This window comes from Boleophthalmus pectinirostris, unplaced genomic scaffold (genome assembly GCF_026225935.1).
Source record: "Boleophthalmus pectinirostris isolate CB_2022bp ecotype Guang Dong unplaced genomic scaffold, ASM2622593v1 HiC_scaffold_21, whole genome shotgun sequence".
In the NCBI taxonomy this organism is placed as follows: Eukaryota; Metazoa; Chordata; class Actinopteri; order Gobiiformes; family Gobiidae; genus Boleophthalmus; species Boleophthalmus pectinirostris.
This window is the reverse complement of record NW_026571175.1, coordinates 34,135,262-34,147,818: the sequence shown is the minus strand read 5'-3', so window position 1 is coordinate 34,147,818 and position 12,557 is coordinate 34,135,262. Positions and strand designations below refer to the sequence as shown.

The window sequence follows — 12,557 nt, the reverse complement described above, 5'->3', positions numbered from 1 at the left end:
ATCTTTTATTTATAGATATATTGACAATCACCAAACCAAACGGACCTCGTGACAAATACAGATACATTTGTACACTTTTATTAGGCACACTTCATCCACATCTCGCGGTAGATCTGTTCTGTGCTGTAGGTCTGCTTTGTGCCAACACTGTAACATAAATTTAGATTAGTTTTTGCTTCGTGTTTCGTCTTGCCCTTCTAATCAACGCGCATTGAGGAGGATCCTGTGTGCGCTATATGCGGGGAGGAGAGCGTGAAAAGGCGAGGAGCGGCGCGCTGATGTGAGGCAGGTGGACAGGTAGGATGTTTGTTACGACCCAGGAAGATGAGTCCCAACATATTAAAAGGACAAGGAAACCAAATTAAAGTTTAGAGTTTTTTTTTTTTTTTTCCTTTCTGTGGAGATGTTTTTAAACCCAAAAAGAAACCTTTAACCCGTGCCCAAACCAAGAAACCAAGAAAAGTCAGAAAGACATTTAACCTGCCCTGTGATATACACTTATACACGAGGGTACACGCTGCTGCGGAGAAGACATGTGCTGCGGGCGTGTTTGTTTGTGACGTGTCGTGCAGAGTCCGCAGGCTCCAGATTAGCGCACAGGCTGCAGTGACACGCCCCGCACACTCTCTCGCACACCGGTACAAATTTATTGTCAACAACAGCGGCCGTGATGAAATGTGATCGCACTTGTCGAGTTTCTGACCTCGAGTCCGAGACAAGACCAAGTCCAAACGCAGTCGAGTCCAAACACGGTCGAGTCCAAACACGGTCAAGTCCAAATGCCATCAAGTCCGAGATGAGACCAAGACCGTAAAAAAATGGTCTCGAGTTTTACAACACTACGCTTGACCCACCCTACCTCGGCGATCAATTGGTAGATTGCGATCGACGTTTTGGGCTCCCCTGGTGTAGAATATAGCGCTTATACTGACCAAAAAAAATCCTTTTAATTCGATGTAATAAGATTTTAAACTTTTAAAGTGAACTTTTATTCATACAAAGCTGTTGAGTAGCGATGTGAAGGATAAATAACAGTTACATAATGCAACTGGGGCTCTTGTGTAATGAGTTAACAGTTTTTAAGCAAATAAGTGCCATTTTCTGTCCCTACACTGGTATCGGCGAGCATCAGGTATCGGCATTTCGGCAGATAAAGTAAAAGTATTGATATCGGTATCCTTAATTCTCCAGGTCAAATAATCCTCAGGTTTGTGGAGATACAAGTCCGCTCAAGGTAAGGGTGTAGGTTTTATCTTGTTTTTAGTGCAATAATACATGTAAAACAAAACATGCTTTCATTTTTGTCTATTGTTTGGCTAAAAGTTACACTGTAGAGCTTTAACCAGAAGCAGATTTGTAGTAGGGATTCAGTGTAGGGATGTAACCATACAGTTCTTACTATACTACCCTACGCTAACATTTCAGTCTCAGCCCATTAGTAGTAATTGTGCAGTTATTAAAGGTTTTTAGAGTGTAAAGTATAAAGAAAATTGCAATGAAATGGACTTTCTTCCGCTTTTTATGTATCTGGTATTTTTCAGGTCCATAATTACATCATTTGGCATTTTATATTTTTAACCATTACTCACAAATCACCGAAGCAGTTTTTAAAGGTGTAGATCCATTAGATGCAACAATTTAATACAGCAGAAAGTATTAGGAAAAAAGTAAAAGTTTCATTTATAAAGCTGTTGAACCCAATTCAATGATCCAGTTCAGTCCAACTTTATTTGAATAGCACATTTTATAAAGAAGACAGCTTCCAAAGGCTTCACACAGCAATATTTAGCTGTAAAAAATCAGCAGAATTATGTTACAAACAAAAGGAGCTAAAACACTCAATAGATAAAAGAATAATAATAAAATCAGTGAATACATAAAGCAATAAATGAAAGTAGTACTAAAAAAATAAAATAGATAAAACAAAACATAAATAGAAAAATAAAATAATAAATAAATAAGTAAATAAATACATAAATAAATAAATAAAAATATCCAAAAGCTAAACTCACAATTGTTGAACCTGGTATTTTCAATTCTTGACTAAACCCAAGAACCCAAGAAATTACAACATATTTTTGCATTTCAACCATATTAATTACTGTTGTTCCGATTTAAAAAAAAAAAAAATTGGGATCCGATCCGATACTTGGCCTTGGTGTACTCGCTGATGCCGATACCAGTCCGATACCACATAGTGTAAAGAAGTAGACTAAAGCTACTCAGTTTCGTTACAGTACAAGAGCTATAAATAAATCTACTAAAAGTCTATCTCTAAAGAAAATCTAAAAGAATAAATTATATTTCGAGAACTAAGTGTTAAGAGTCAAATATATAATGACCATAAGTAGTGCTGATTTAAGCACTTATACTTTTCTAACTCGCTACTTTTGCCGCTGTTGTCGGGCTGCACTCTCTGAAGTGCAATTCTTTTTACTAAGTTCAGTGTCCACACCAAAGGCTAAATGACGGTATCAAAGAGGAAACACAAATGTCTTTTCTGTAATTATCAGCATGTTTTAAGAGTCTGCAGAGCCTCCACACTTTATTTAACTCGCTCTGGGCTCATCTGCTCATCTACAGACTCATTGGGATAAATACAGAGTAGTACCAGATCAGTGGTTTGGGCTGAGTACTCGCCGATACCGATACCTGAAAAAAATGTGCAGTATCGGAGCTTTTGCTGATACCAGCATCGCTACCGGAACAATCCTGAAAAGAATTTTTGCTGCCCTCCGTCTGTATTAATTGCTGTATTTTTCGGACTATAAGTCGCACTTTTTTCATGGTTTGGGTGGTCATGCAACTTATACTCAGGTGCGACTTATATATTAAAATGTTCACACTGAAGCGTCGAGAAGTTCTAGTCTTGAGTGTCAGTATCTGCTGCTCCTGTTCCTCCTGTACCACTGTCACTTGACGCTACTGCACATGTCTCCTGCAGAAAGAGCCTCTGTTCTGTCTGTATCGTGTCAGTCGATCGCACCATTACTTCTGTACCACGGAAAATTTAAAATTTAAACAAACTTATAAAGACGACTGAGAAGATTGAACACAAATGCCCCCAAAAAGAAAATCAGATTTTGCAGATTACAAGATGCAAGTCGCGAAATATTCAGCCGAATATGGTAATCGAGCAACAGAAAGAAAGTTTGGAGTGAGCGAGAAACTTGTGACATCGGGAGGATGCACCATGAAACTTTCCTGAAGTCACTGGATGGATGGACAAAGCCTGGACTTCAGTGACACTGAAAACCATCCTGTCGGGATTCAGAAAGGCCGGAATAATTCTAACTGGAACTGATGCTGAGTCTGACAACAGCTACACAGAAGAGGAAGAGGCGCTCTGTTTACCTCCGGAGGTCGCGGAGTTGCTCAGAAGTGACACCGAGGATGAAGAATTGAATGGATTTAGTGATTTGGAGTGAGATGGAGAGTTTGGTAAACTTGTTCTGTTCTGTTGTTTATGTTATAATTATTTGAAGAACTGTTCATATGTGACGTCAACAGTCTGTTGTTCTCTCTTCTATTGTTTTTACTAGAACTTGACTTTACACAGGAAATGTCGGTTCCTGGTCTCTGATTTTATACAATAAATTTCCCCCAAAAAATGTGAGTTATAGTCTGGTGCAACTTATATATGTTTCTTTTCTTCTTCATTATGCATATTTTGGCTGGTGCGACTTATACTCTGGAGCAACTTATAGTCTGAAAAATATGGTAATATTGTCCTATAGAATGCTGTGAAGTCATCTAAAATCCACCAATATAGTTACACTCCAAATTTCTCTGATCTGGCCAAGAATTTAAAACGTATATCAGGATATTCATCTTGTTTTCTAATTTATTCTCTACTTACTAGTTCTGAAACTGCTAAATTCTAATCTAGAAGTAGTTTATTTTAAGATAACTTGTCAAGTGAAACGTGGACAGAACATTTCACTACTTTTAGGTCATTTTCTGATAGATTTAAATGTTCATATCTTAAATTTTGGCCAAGCTTTTTTTGTAGTGTAGTGAGTTTGAATATTTATTTCAAACCTGCATATACAAACATTCATGGGGATGGATCTATAGCGACGGGCGATATCTGAGATGCAGTCTTAGTTGGACCCAGAGCTGGAGTTGAAGCAGGTCCTGGAGGGAGGCTGCTCAGGCTGCTGATGTGGCTCTGCTGTGGGAGTGCTGCCTCTGCACAAAGCACCACTCATATTTACGACCCAGGGCTTTGAAAACTGCAACTCAAACTGTTCAACTATTACTCACTGAAGAGGCCCGAACTGTAAAAAGTTTAAATCATTATATACAGTATAACTTGCAAACTGAAGTATATGAGTTGGGGGGAAAACATTTAATGAGCAAAACGGGTCTTCATTTTCATAATAATAAAATAATTATAATACATTGGGCTCACTCAGAGATGCTTTATAAATAGGAAGTAATACTAGAATCCGTGTATCATTCGTTCATTCGTTTTTCATTATAAAACCAAAAATAAGAAAATGAAAAAACAACAATTTTCTTCATTATTTGTCTCTAAAACCAAAATGAAAAAATGGATAATGATTCGTTTTAACAGCCCGTTTTCATGACGTAAACTGTGATGCCGTATTTTTGCGCTGCAAACAGACTGAACCAGGACTAAATCAGAATTAAACCAGGACCAAACCGGGATTAAACCAGGTCCGGCACCAGACCGGAACCAGACAGGGAATGAGACCAGGACTGAAAACAGTTTAGTCCTGGGTTAGTCCTGTTTCAATCCTGTTTCAGTCCATATGCGGTGCAAAAGTCCAGTCCAGCAAACGAATCGTTACCGTTTTTTCATTTTGGTTTTGGAGACAAATAATGAAGAAAATAGTTGTTTTTTCATTTTGTTACTTTTGGTTTTATATTGAAAAACGAATGAACGAATGATACATGGATTCACTAGGCCTGTAACGATAATCAATAAATCAATCAATCGCACGATAACTTTTAACAAGCTTGATAACTTTTTCCAGACATGATAATTTCTGTTTGCTTGTTTGTTTTCCTCGTCTCCCTCTCTCTACCAAAGAGACTGAATGTCAGAAGGCTTCTATCGCTCTCTACTGACTGTTCTCGTTTCCTTAGTGTAATGACGCTTGAACGAACGTGTCAATTAGGCAATTTGCCAGCACAGACTCATGCACAGACTGTATATAAAAGTGCACTAAGCGAGTGTGACGTCACCCACAGTGTTCAGAGACGCTCACATGAAGCTTGTGATGCTCACGGATACAGGGACGTATTCGGAGCCGGGCTCTATGTTTTAATAGGATTTTTTTTAATGGACAAAATAGGGAAATAGGATCGTGTAGAGCAGGTTAATATGAACATTTTAAGACCAAATTGACAAGGTTCACATTAGCTGTAACAGAGAGAGGGGACAACTATTCCAATGTACCGTATTTGTCGGACTATAAGTTGCTCTGGAGTGTAAGTCGCACCAGCCAAAAAATGTGTAATGAAGAATAAAAGAACATATAAGTCGCACTTTTTGGGGGAAATTTATTTGATAAAATCAGAGACCAGGAGCTGACATTTCCTGTGTAAAGTCAAGTTTTAGTAATAACAATAGAAGAGAGAACAACAGACTGTTAACGTCACATATGAACAGTTCTTCAGATAAACTATAACATAAACAACAGAACAGAACAAGTTTACCAAACTCTCCATCTCACTCCAAATCACTAAATCCATTCAATTCTTCATCCTCGGTGTCACTTCTGAGCAACTCCGCGACCTCCGGAGGTAAACAGAGCGCCGCTTCCTCTTCTGTGTCGCTGTCGTCAGACTCAGCATCAGTTCCAGTTAGAATTATTCCGGCCTTTCTGAATCCCGACAGGATGGTTTTGGTGTCACTGAAGTCCAGGCTTTGTCCATCCATCCAGTGACTTCAGGAAAGTTGGATGGCACATCCTCTCGATCACAAGTTCTCGATCACAAGTTTCTCGTTCACTCCAAACTTTCTTTCTGCTGCTCGATTACTAGAGCGCCCTCTCGCAGCTTCAGTGTGAAAAATATAATATATACAGTAAGTCACACCAGAGTATAAGTCGCAGGACCACCCAAACTATGAAAATAAGTGCGATTTATAGTCCGAAAAATACGGTACTTGCCCATTTTACAGAGAGGTACAGGCTCAGTGCTGGTGGGCTGTTGGTTTGCCTGTTTGACTATGTTAGTGTGTTTTGCTTAATTGGGATTTATGTGTTTATGTATTGAGAAAAACTCAAATATGTGCTCAGACTGCTCTGCTCTGTCTTTCTGTGTTGTGTCAAAATGTTGAAAACTGAATAAAATATGTTTAAAAGAAAGAAAGAAAGAAAGAAAAATCACCTCTTCCCTGTCTGTAACTGCTGGTTTCAGGCTCATCTTTTTGGTCCTAAAATGTTCGTATTAACCTGCTCTATATGATCCTGGGATTTGGGATTTGTTCAAACGCCATGGGTGGCCTCATGCTCCTTTATTCCACTTCTTTAAACAGTCTGTGGTGGGACAGAGCACTTAAAGGCTGAGTTAAAGACGTTCTACCTGATTTATATACACCTGAGTCTTTAAAAACTTGAAAAATAGAACTAGAGCAACAGTTTGCAAGCAGCATTCAGAGCATCCTAGTTATTCACCACGATGAGTTTATAAGCGAATGGGAATGAAACAAAACAAAACACAACTCCAGGTATGGTGTTGATGAGGTAACATGGCTTTAAACTCACAATTAAAGCTAAATTTTGCGTAATATAGGACCTTAAAATTCAAATCCTAGTATCCAGTTCATAAGTCTAGTTAATATCTGGTTCATAAGTCTGCATATTATTGTTGTAGCAGGTTGGGTTCTGCTGGAGTGCTGTGAGATGATTTGTTCCTCTGACTCTGCCAACTCCGTCCAAATGTACTGAGCCAAAGCCCTCTCAGATCTGCTGCCAGGGTTTTGCAGCACTACTGTTAGTTATGGTCTAGTTATGGAACGGTTCGGATTTATTATCAGGGGGCTCTCCTAAATTCCTGCAACTCTACCAGTAAAAAGTTAAGACGCACTTTTACATCTAATATTTTTCTTTATTTCCATCACTTTTTACATTTTAGATTCTCACTGAAGTTATCAAAAATATGAATGGACACACGCATATGAAGGTAGCAAAAAAAAAGTGTGAAAAACGTAAACAGATTTAGATTTTTAAAGAGTTTCGGTAAAAAAATAGTGCTTAAGGTACATGGTCCATTCACCTAGAAGAAGAAAGACCAAGAAACGTTTAGTCTGAGGGCCAGATTTGGTAGTGTATGCATCGTGAATGTTTCCTTGAGCAAGACACTTCACCCATCTTGCCCAGATCACCCAAAAACTCAAAAATTTAAGGGTTTGCAGCTCTGTGAACAAAGCAAAGGGTGGCTGCTTTGACAATGTTTTTGGCTTCTTTACTATATAATTCCATACAGTTTGATGCATATATTTAAATAGGATGATGCAAAATCTCATGCCGACAGATCTCGTGAGACAAAATTGCCACAAGATCATGCGAGAACTTTTTTTTTCCCAGTGTTTGCCTTTGGATTGGACAAAAAAGGGTTACGTGTTGGTAAGATGGTCTGTGTACCATTTGTTCTTTTGAATTTTGAAGAATAAAAAACAATAAAATCTGAAAACGGTTTGTTATTTCATTATTCATTTTTTTTTCCCCGTTTACTACTTTGCACGATATAGATACATATGGACATTAAATATTAGGGATGGGACGAGACAATTTCCACAAAATGAGATGAGATACGAGATTGGGTCCACGAGAACGAGATAAAATGAGATTATAACATAATTCCTAATAAATACATTTCACGATTCAGTTTCCAATTTTGGCCTCACATTTTTTTATTTATTTGATTTCATATTTTTGTTTCCATTATAGTGCTGCTGTTTTTAATAAGAGATGTAACTCAGGTCCATGTACCACTTTTTCTTTTGAATTTCAGTGTAATGGGAAAATACCGTTACTGCTACTACGTCGAGTTATTCATTTTCATTGCGTGTTTTATATCCTGTTTTGAAGAGAGCTGCTCTCCTCATTTTAGGGAGTAACTGTCTTTGTGTATGCTTTGGGGCATCATGACCCAGCACAGATGCAAATGTTTCTTTTCTTTTGGTAATACTTATTTTAGACACTACTATATTTGTTTTGTGAGTCTGACGCTACTTCAGACAGAGTTACAACCCTGCATTGAACAGACTTGTCCTCTGCCTCTCTTTACAAAGATATTAAATAAAGTCTTGTTTCTGTCTATTATTTTAAAAAGATAATTTTCCATGACATCAGTTAAAAACAATAAAATGGGAAAACATTATGCGGCAGTAGTGTTAAACAAAAAAGCAGATTTCGACCTCTATTTCCAATATTTAATTTAAAGTTTATTTCAAATAACACCAATCAAAAAACATCGTCAATGTGCCTATTTCAGTTTTGATATTTTATTCTCTCTGGTTTATTTGCCCCCGAAGTTCTGCTGTTAGAAGGACTTACCTGAAAAATCGTTGCAATTTTGTGGACAAACATGTCGTTTTCTTTTATAGCAAAACGTTTACTTTAAGGTCTTAGAAAGTCATTGTTGAACTCCATGACAAGAAACAGGCAAAACAACGATAAACTCTCCTTTGTTCAGTTGACACCGAATTCACACGCGGCGTTCTGAGGAGCAGAACTCTCAGAGCAAATAATCAGAGAATAAAATATAAAATTGAAATAGATACGAGACTGTTTTTTGATTGGCGTTATTTGAAATAAACTATAATTAAATATTGGAAATAGAGGTCGAAATCTGTTTTTTGTTTGACACTAAAATGGAATAATGAAATTACAAACTGTTTTTTCATTTTATTCTTTTTCATTCTTAATTGAAATTCAAAAGAACGAATGGTACATGGACCTGAGTTACAAATTACTTATTTACTTACTTATTCAAAACAACAGTAATGTATGTGAGTATGTGAGGCCAAAATTGGAAGCTGAATCGTGAAATGTATATATTAGGAATTATGTTCTCATCTTGTTTTGTTCTCATGGACCTAATCTCGTATCTTGTCTTGCGGAAATTGTGTCTCGTTCCATCCCTAATATTTAATGTCCATATGTACCTATATCGTGCAAAGTACATTCAACAAACTTTACAAACATTTCTCATGTTATGAACTCCACACTTCCTCTCCAGGCCTAAACAGATTGCCTTTCCTTTGTTCCAGGAGCACAAGGCGAAAGTGGTGCATCTGGAGGAGCAGGTGTCCAAAGTGAAGACGCGTTACTCTGTGGCCCTCAGGAACCTGGAGCAGATCAGTGAGCAGATCCACGCGCAGAGAGGACGGATCACAGCCACCACCAGGGGGAGCCACGTGATGTGTGGGGGGCGCAGCTCTCCTGTGGGGGCCGAGGCAGAGGTCAGGGCGAGCATCAGCGTGCAGGTGGGAGCAAAGTCTGCGTCAATGCATTTTAGAATGATTTTTGATTTAAGATCTCTCAGTAATTGTTAGAAAATATTATTAGATGCAACAATACTTGATTTAAAGGTGCACTGGGTAACTTTTCTCTCCAAGGAGATGTTAATACTTTGGTTAAATTGTTTAGAGTATGGTATTAAACAAATCTTGTATTTATTTATCTCCAGGTGTTTAAGTTTTCAAAAATATCTTTAAAAACATCCTTTCTTACTGTGAGTGGGGTCGCCTCTCCTCAAATTTAACCTGTAATTTGGCTTGTAAGTTTCCATGGAGATTCATAAGTTTATGGTCATACTGTGGAACATTCTAGGCACATCTCCATGGAAACAAGCAGGTGATGGACTCTCCACCAGACAAATTACACAGTGCATCTTTAGAGGACAAATGTTATTATTGTCATAGTCCTAATTTTCTTAGTTTAATTCTGTCCGTCATTGTATATTATAAGAAATTGTAGTCTTTAAGTAATTTAAGTTTATAGTAAGTGAGTTTAAGTAATAAAACATTGATATCACAATTTTTAAGGGACCCACAATACATAAAATGACCCATGGGAGTCCCTGAACCCCCCTTTGAGAACCACCACTGGTCTAGACCTTGTATGTCTAGACCTTCTCACTGTCATTTGCCACGTTTACATGAGAGCTTTAATTCTGAATAAAAATAATTTAATTCTGAATAAAAATTTATTCCGCTTTAAAAAGACCATGTAAACACTTAATTCCCAATGAAAATGATGATTTGGAATTAAACATAATTCCGAAGTAAGTGGGTGTTTGTTTTTTTCAGATTTTAAAGAATTAATTTATTCCTCAGTCTTGTAAACGTTTATTCATCTTAAAAATAATTCCGGTCGTTCAGTTCATGCTCGTTGGGTCGTCCTTCTGATGCGATCCGGACGATCCGGCTCCACCAGTCCTGGCTTCGGACTTTCATCCACGTCTCTTTGGATTTGTGAGCGGGATGTGGGAGTGGGCTGAGGTAGAGCAGCCTCAGACTCAGTTTGTCTTCTTCCTCCTTCTCCGACACTCTTCCCTTCTCCTCCTCAGCCGACAGACGTAAAGTTTGATGAGAAAATTCTTCAGCTGCTGCACAATTATCATCAGAACGACCGCAGAAAAAGTTTGGATCGTGTTTGTGTCCGCGGCGTAACGACAAACTGAGATGACAGAAAAGCCGGTAGCAGCTGAAGTGTGTGTTTTCTTTCGGTCGACATAAATACGTTTGTGTCTCTGTCCAATCAGAACCTTCCCCAACCCCTGATGCTGAGCGGAATTAAATAAAGACGATTTAACGAGTTTTCCATATAAACCTCAATTCAGAATTATTATTTCCATGTAAACTCAAAGAAGAATATTTGAAGTCAGAACTATTTCATTCAGAACAATTAATTCAACATCATGTAAACGTGGTCATTGTTACACGGTTGACGCTTTGCTCCGTCCTGCAGGTGGGAGGAGCCAACAGCGACTGGGCGCAGCAGTGGGTGGAGCGTCACCGTCAGAGCGGGTGGGGCCAGGGGGAGCAGGAGGGGGGTCCCGACGGTCCCGAGGGCTCCGACCGCCTGTCCGTCATCAGCCTGCAGACCATCGCCTCCGACCTGGAGAAGTGCGATTCCGTGGAGCACCTGGGAGACATGAGCGACTGCGGCAGCGTGCGGGGGGAGGGCGGGTGGGAGAGGAGAGGGACCCCCCGCGGACGCCCCCTCAGCACCCTGCTCCCACCCACCGCCGCTGTTGCTGTGGCGGTGGAGGGGGGGCCCGCCGGGGGGGTCCAGGGGGCGGCGCACAGGGGCCCCACGGAGCAGCCCACACCCGTCAGGAGGGAGCGGAGAGAGAGCTTCGTCAAACAGCATCACAGGAGCGTCAGCCTATAGCGCCGTTATCTCTGGAAGGTAACGGCTCAGTGGTTACAGTGTTCACCCAAAAACTCAAAGGTTGCTGGTTCAATCCCACTTTGTATCGCCAGTTCCTTTGGGCAAGACACTTCATCCAGCTTGGCCAGTTCAGTTGTTGGTTCAATTCCAGCTTTGATCACTTTATAGTGCTAGTTTTTTTGGGCAATATAACTAGTTTATGTTGTCAGTGTTTCCTTGAGCAAGACACTTCTTCCAGCTTGCCCACTCTGTCCCAAAAACTCAAAAATTGCCAAAAACCCTGAAGGTTCCAACTTTAGCTAATTTGTATTGTCATATTTTTCTTTAGACACAGTGCAGTTTGTCCTTAAATCAAAGGGTTGCCGGTTCGAATTTCAGCCCTGAATTACTAGGTTATTAGATAAATTATTTTGTCATTGTTTACTTGCGCAAGACATTTCAGCTTGCCCACATCGTTCCAATAACTCGAAGGTCGCCGTTGTAATTCCATCTTTAACTTCATGATGACATTGTTTCCTTGGGCAAGACACCTCACCCATCTTGTCTTCAGTATCAGATAATTGACGTGGTTTAGTTAAAGCGCAATATGTTCCCTGCTACTGCTGCCAGTTCAGTTGCTGGTTCAGTTCCAGCTTTGACCACTATATTGTTGTTGTGTCCTTCGCCATGACACTTCACGCAACTTGCCCAGTTCAGCCAAAAAGGTTGCCAGTTTAATTCAAAGTTTAAGAAAAAAAGTTTATACTGTAGCACAGTTTTATCTTTGGACAGCTGTGGCTCATTGGTTAGAGTATTCACCCAAAAACTCTAAGATACATACTCAGTTCCAACTTTAGCTAGATTATATTGTCTTTTTTTTCTCCAAAACTCAAAGTGTGCCGGTTGAATTCCAGCTTTGGCCAGTTTATATTGTTGTTTTGTTTATACACTTCACCCAGCTTGCTGAGTTTGTTCAAAAACTCAAATGTTGCTTGTACAATTCCATCTTTTAACTGGTTTATATTGTCAATTTTCCTTGGGCACGACACTTCAACCAGCTTGCCCAGTTCAGTCAGAAACTCGCTGGTTCAATTTCATCTTTAACACTCATTTAAATCTATCATTATTTCATTGGGCAAGACACTGCACCTTGCTGGCCTTCAATATTAGATCAGTGGCATGGTTTAAAGTTAAAGGTGG

At 39.3% G+C, this 12,557-nt stretch overlaps 1 protein-coding gene across 1 annotated transcript in view; it reads left to right on the top strand.

Moving 5' to 3' along the window:
• The window catches only part of sh3bp5lb (SH3-binding domain protein 5-like, b), a 44,941-nt gene extending 33,563 nt beyond the window's left edge, over positions 1-11,378 (top strand). Inside the window, exons 6-7 of the mRNA XM_055157111.1 lie at positions 9,251-9,481; positions 10,953-11,378. Coding sequence (XP_055013086.1) covers positions 9,251-9,481; positions 10,953-11,378 — 657 coding nt within the window. The remainder of the gene's footprint in view (positions 1-9,250; positions 9,482-10,952) is intronic.
• The last annotated feature ends 1,179 nt before the right edge of the window (positions 11,379-12,557 follow it).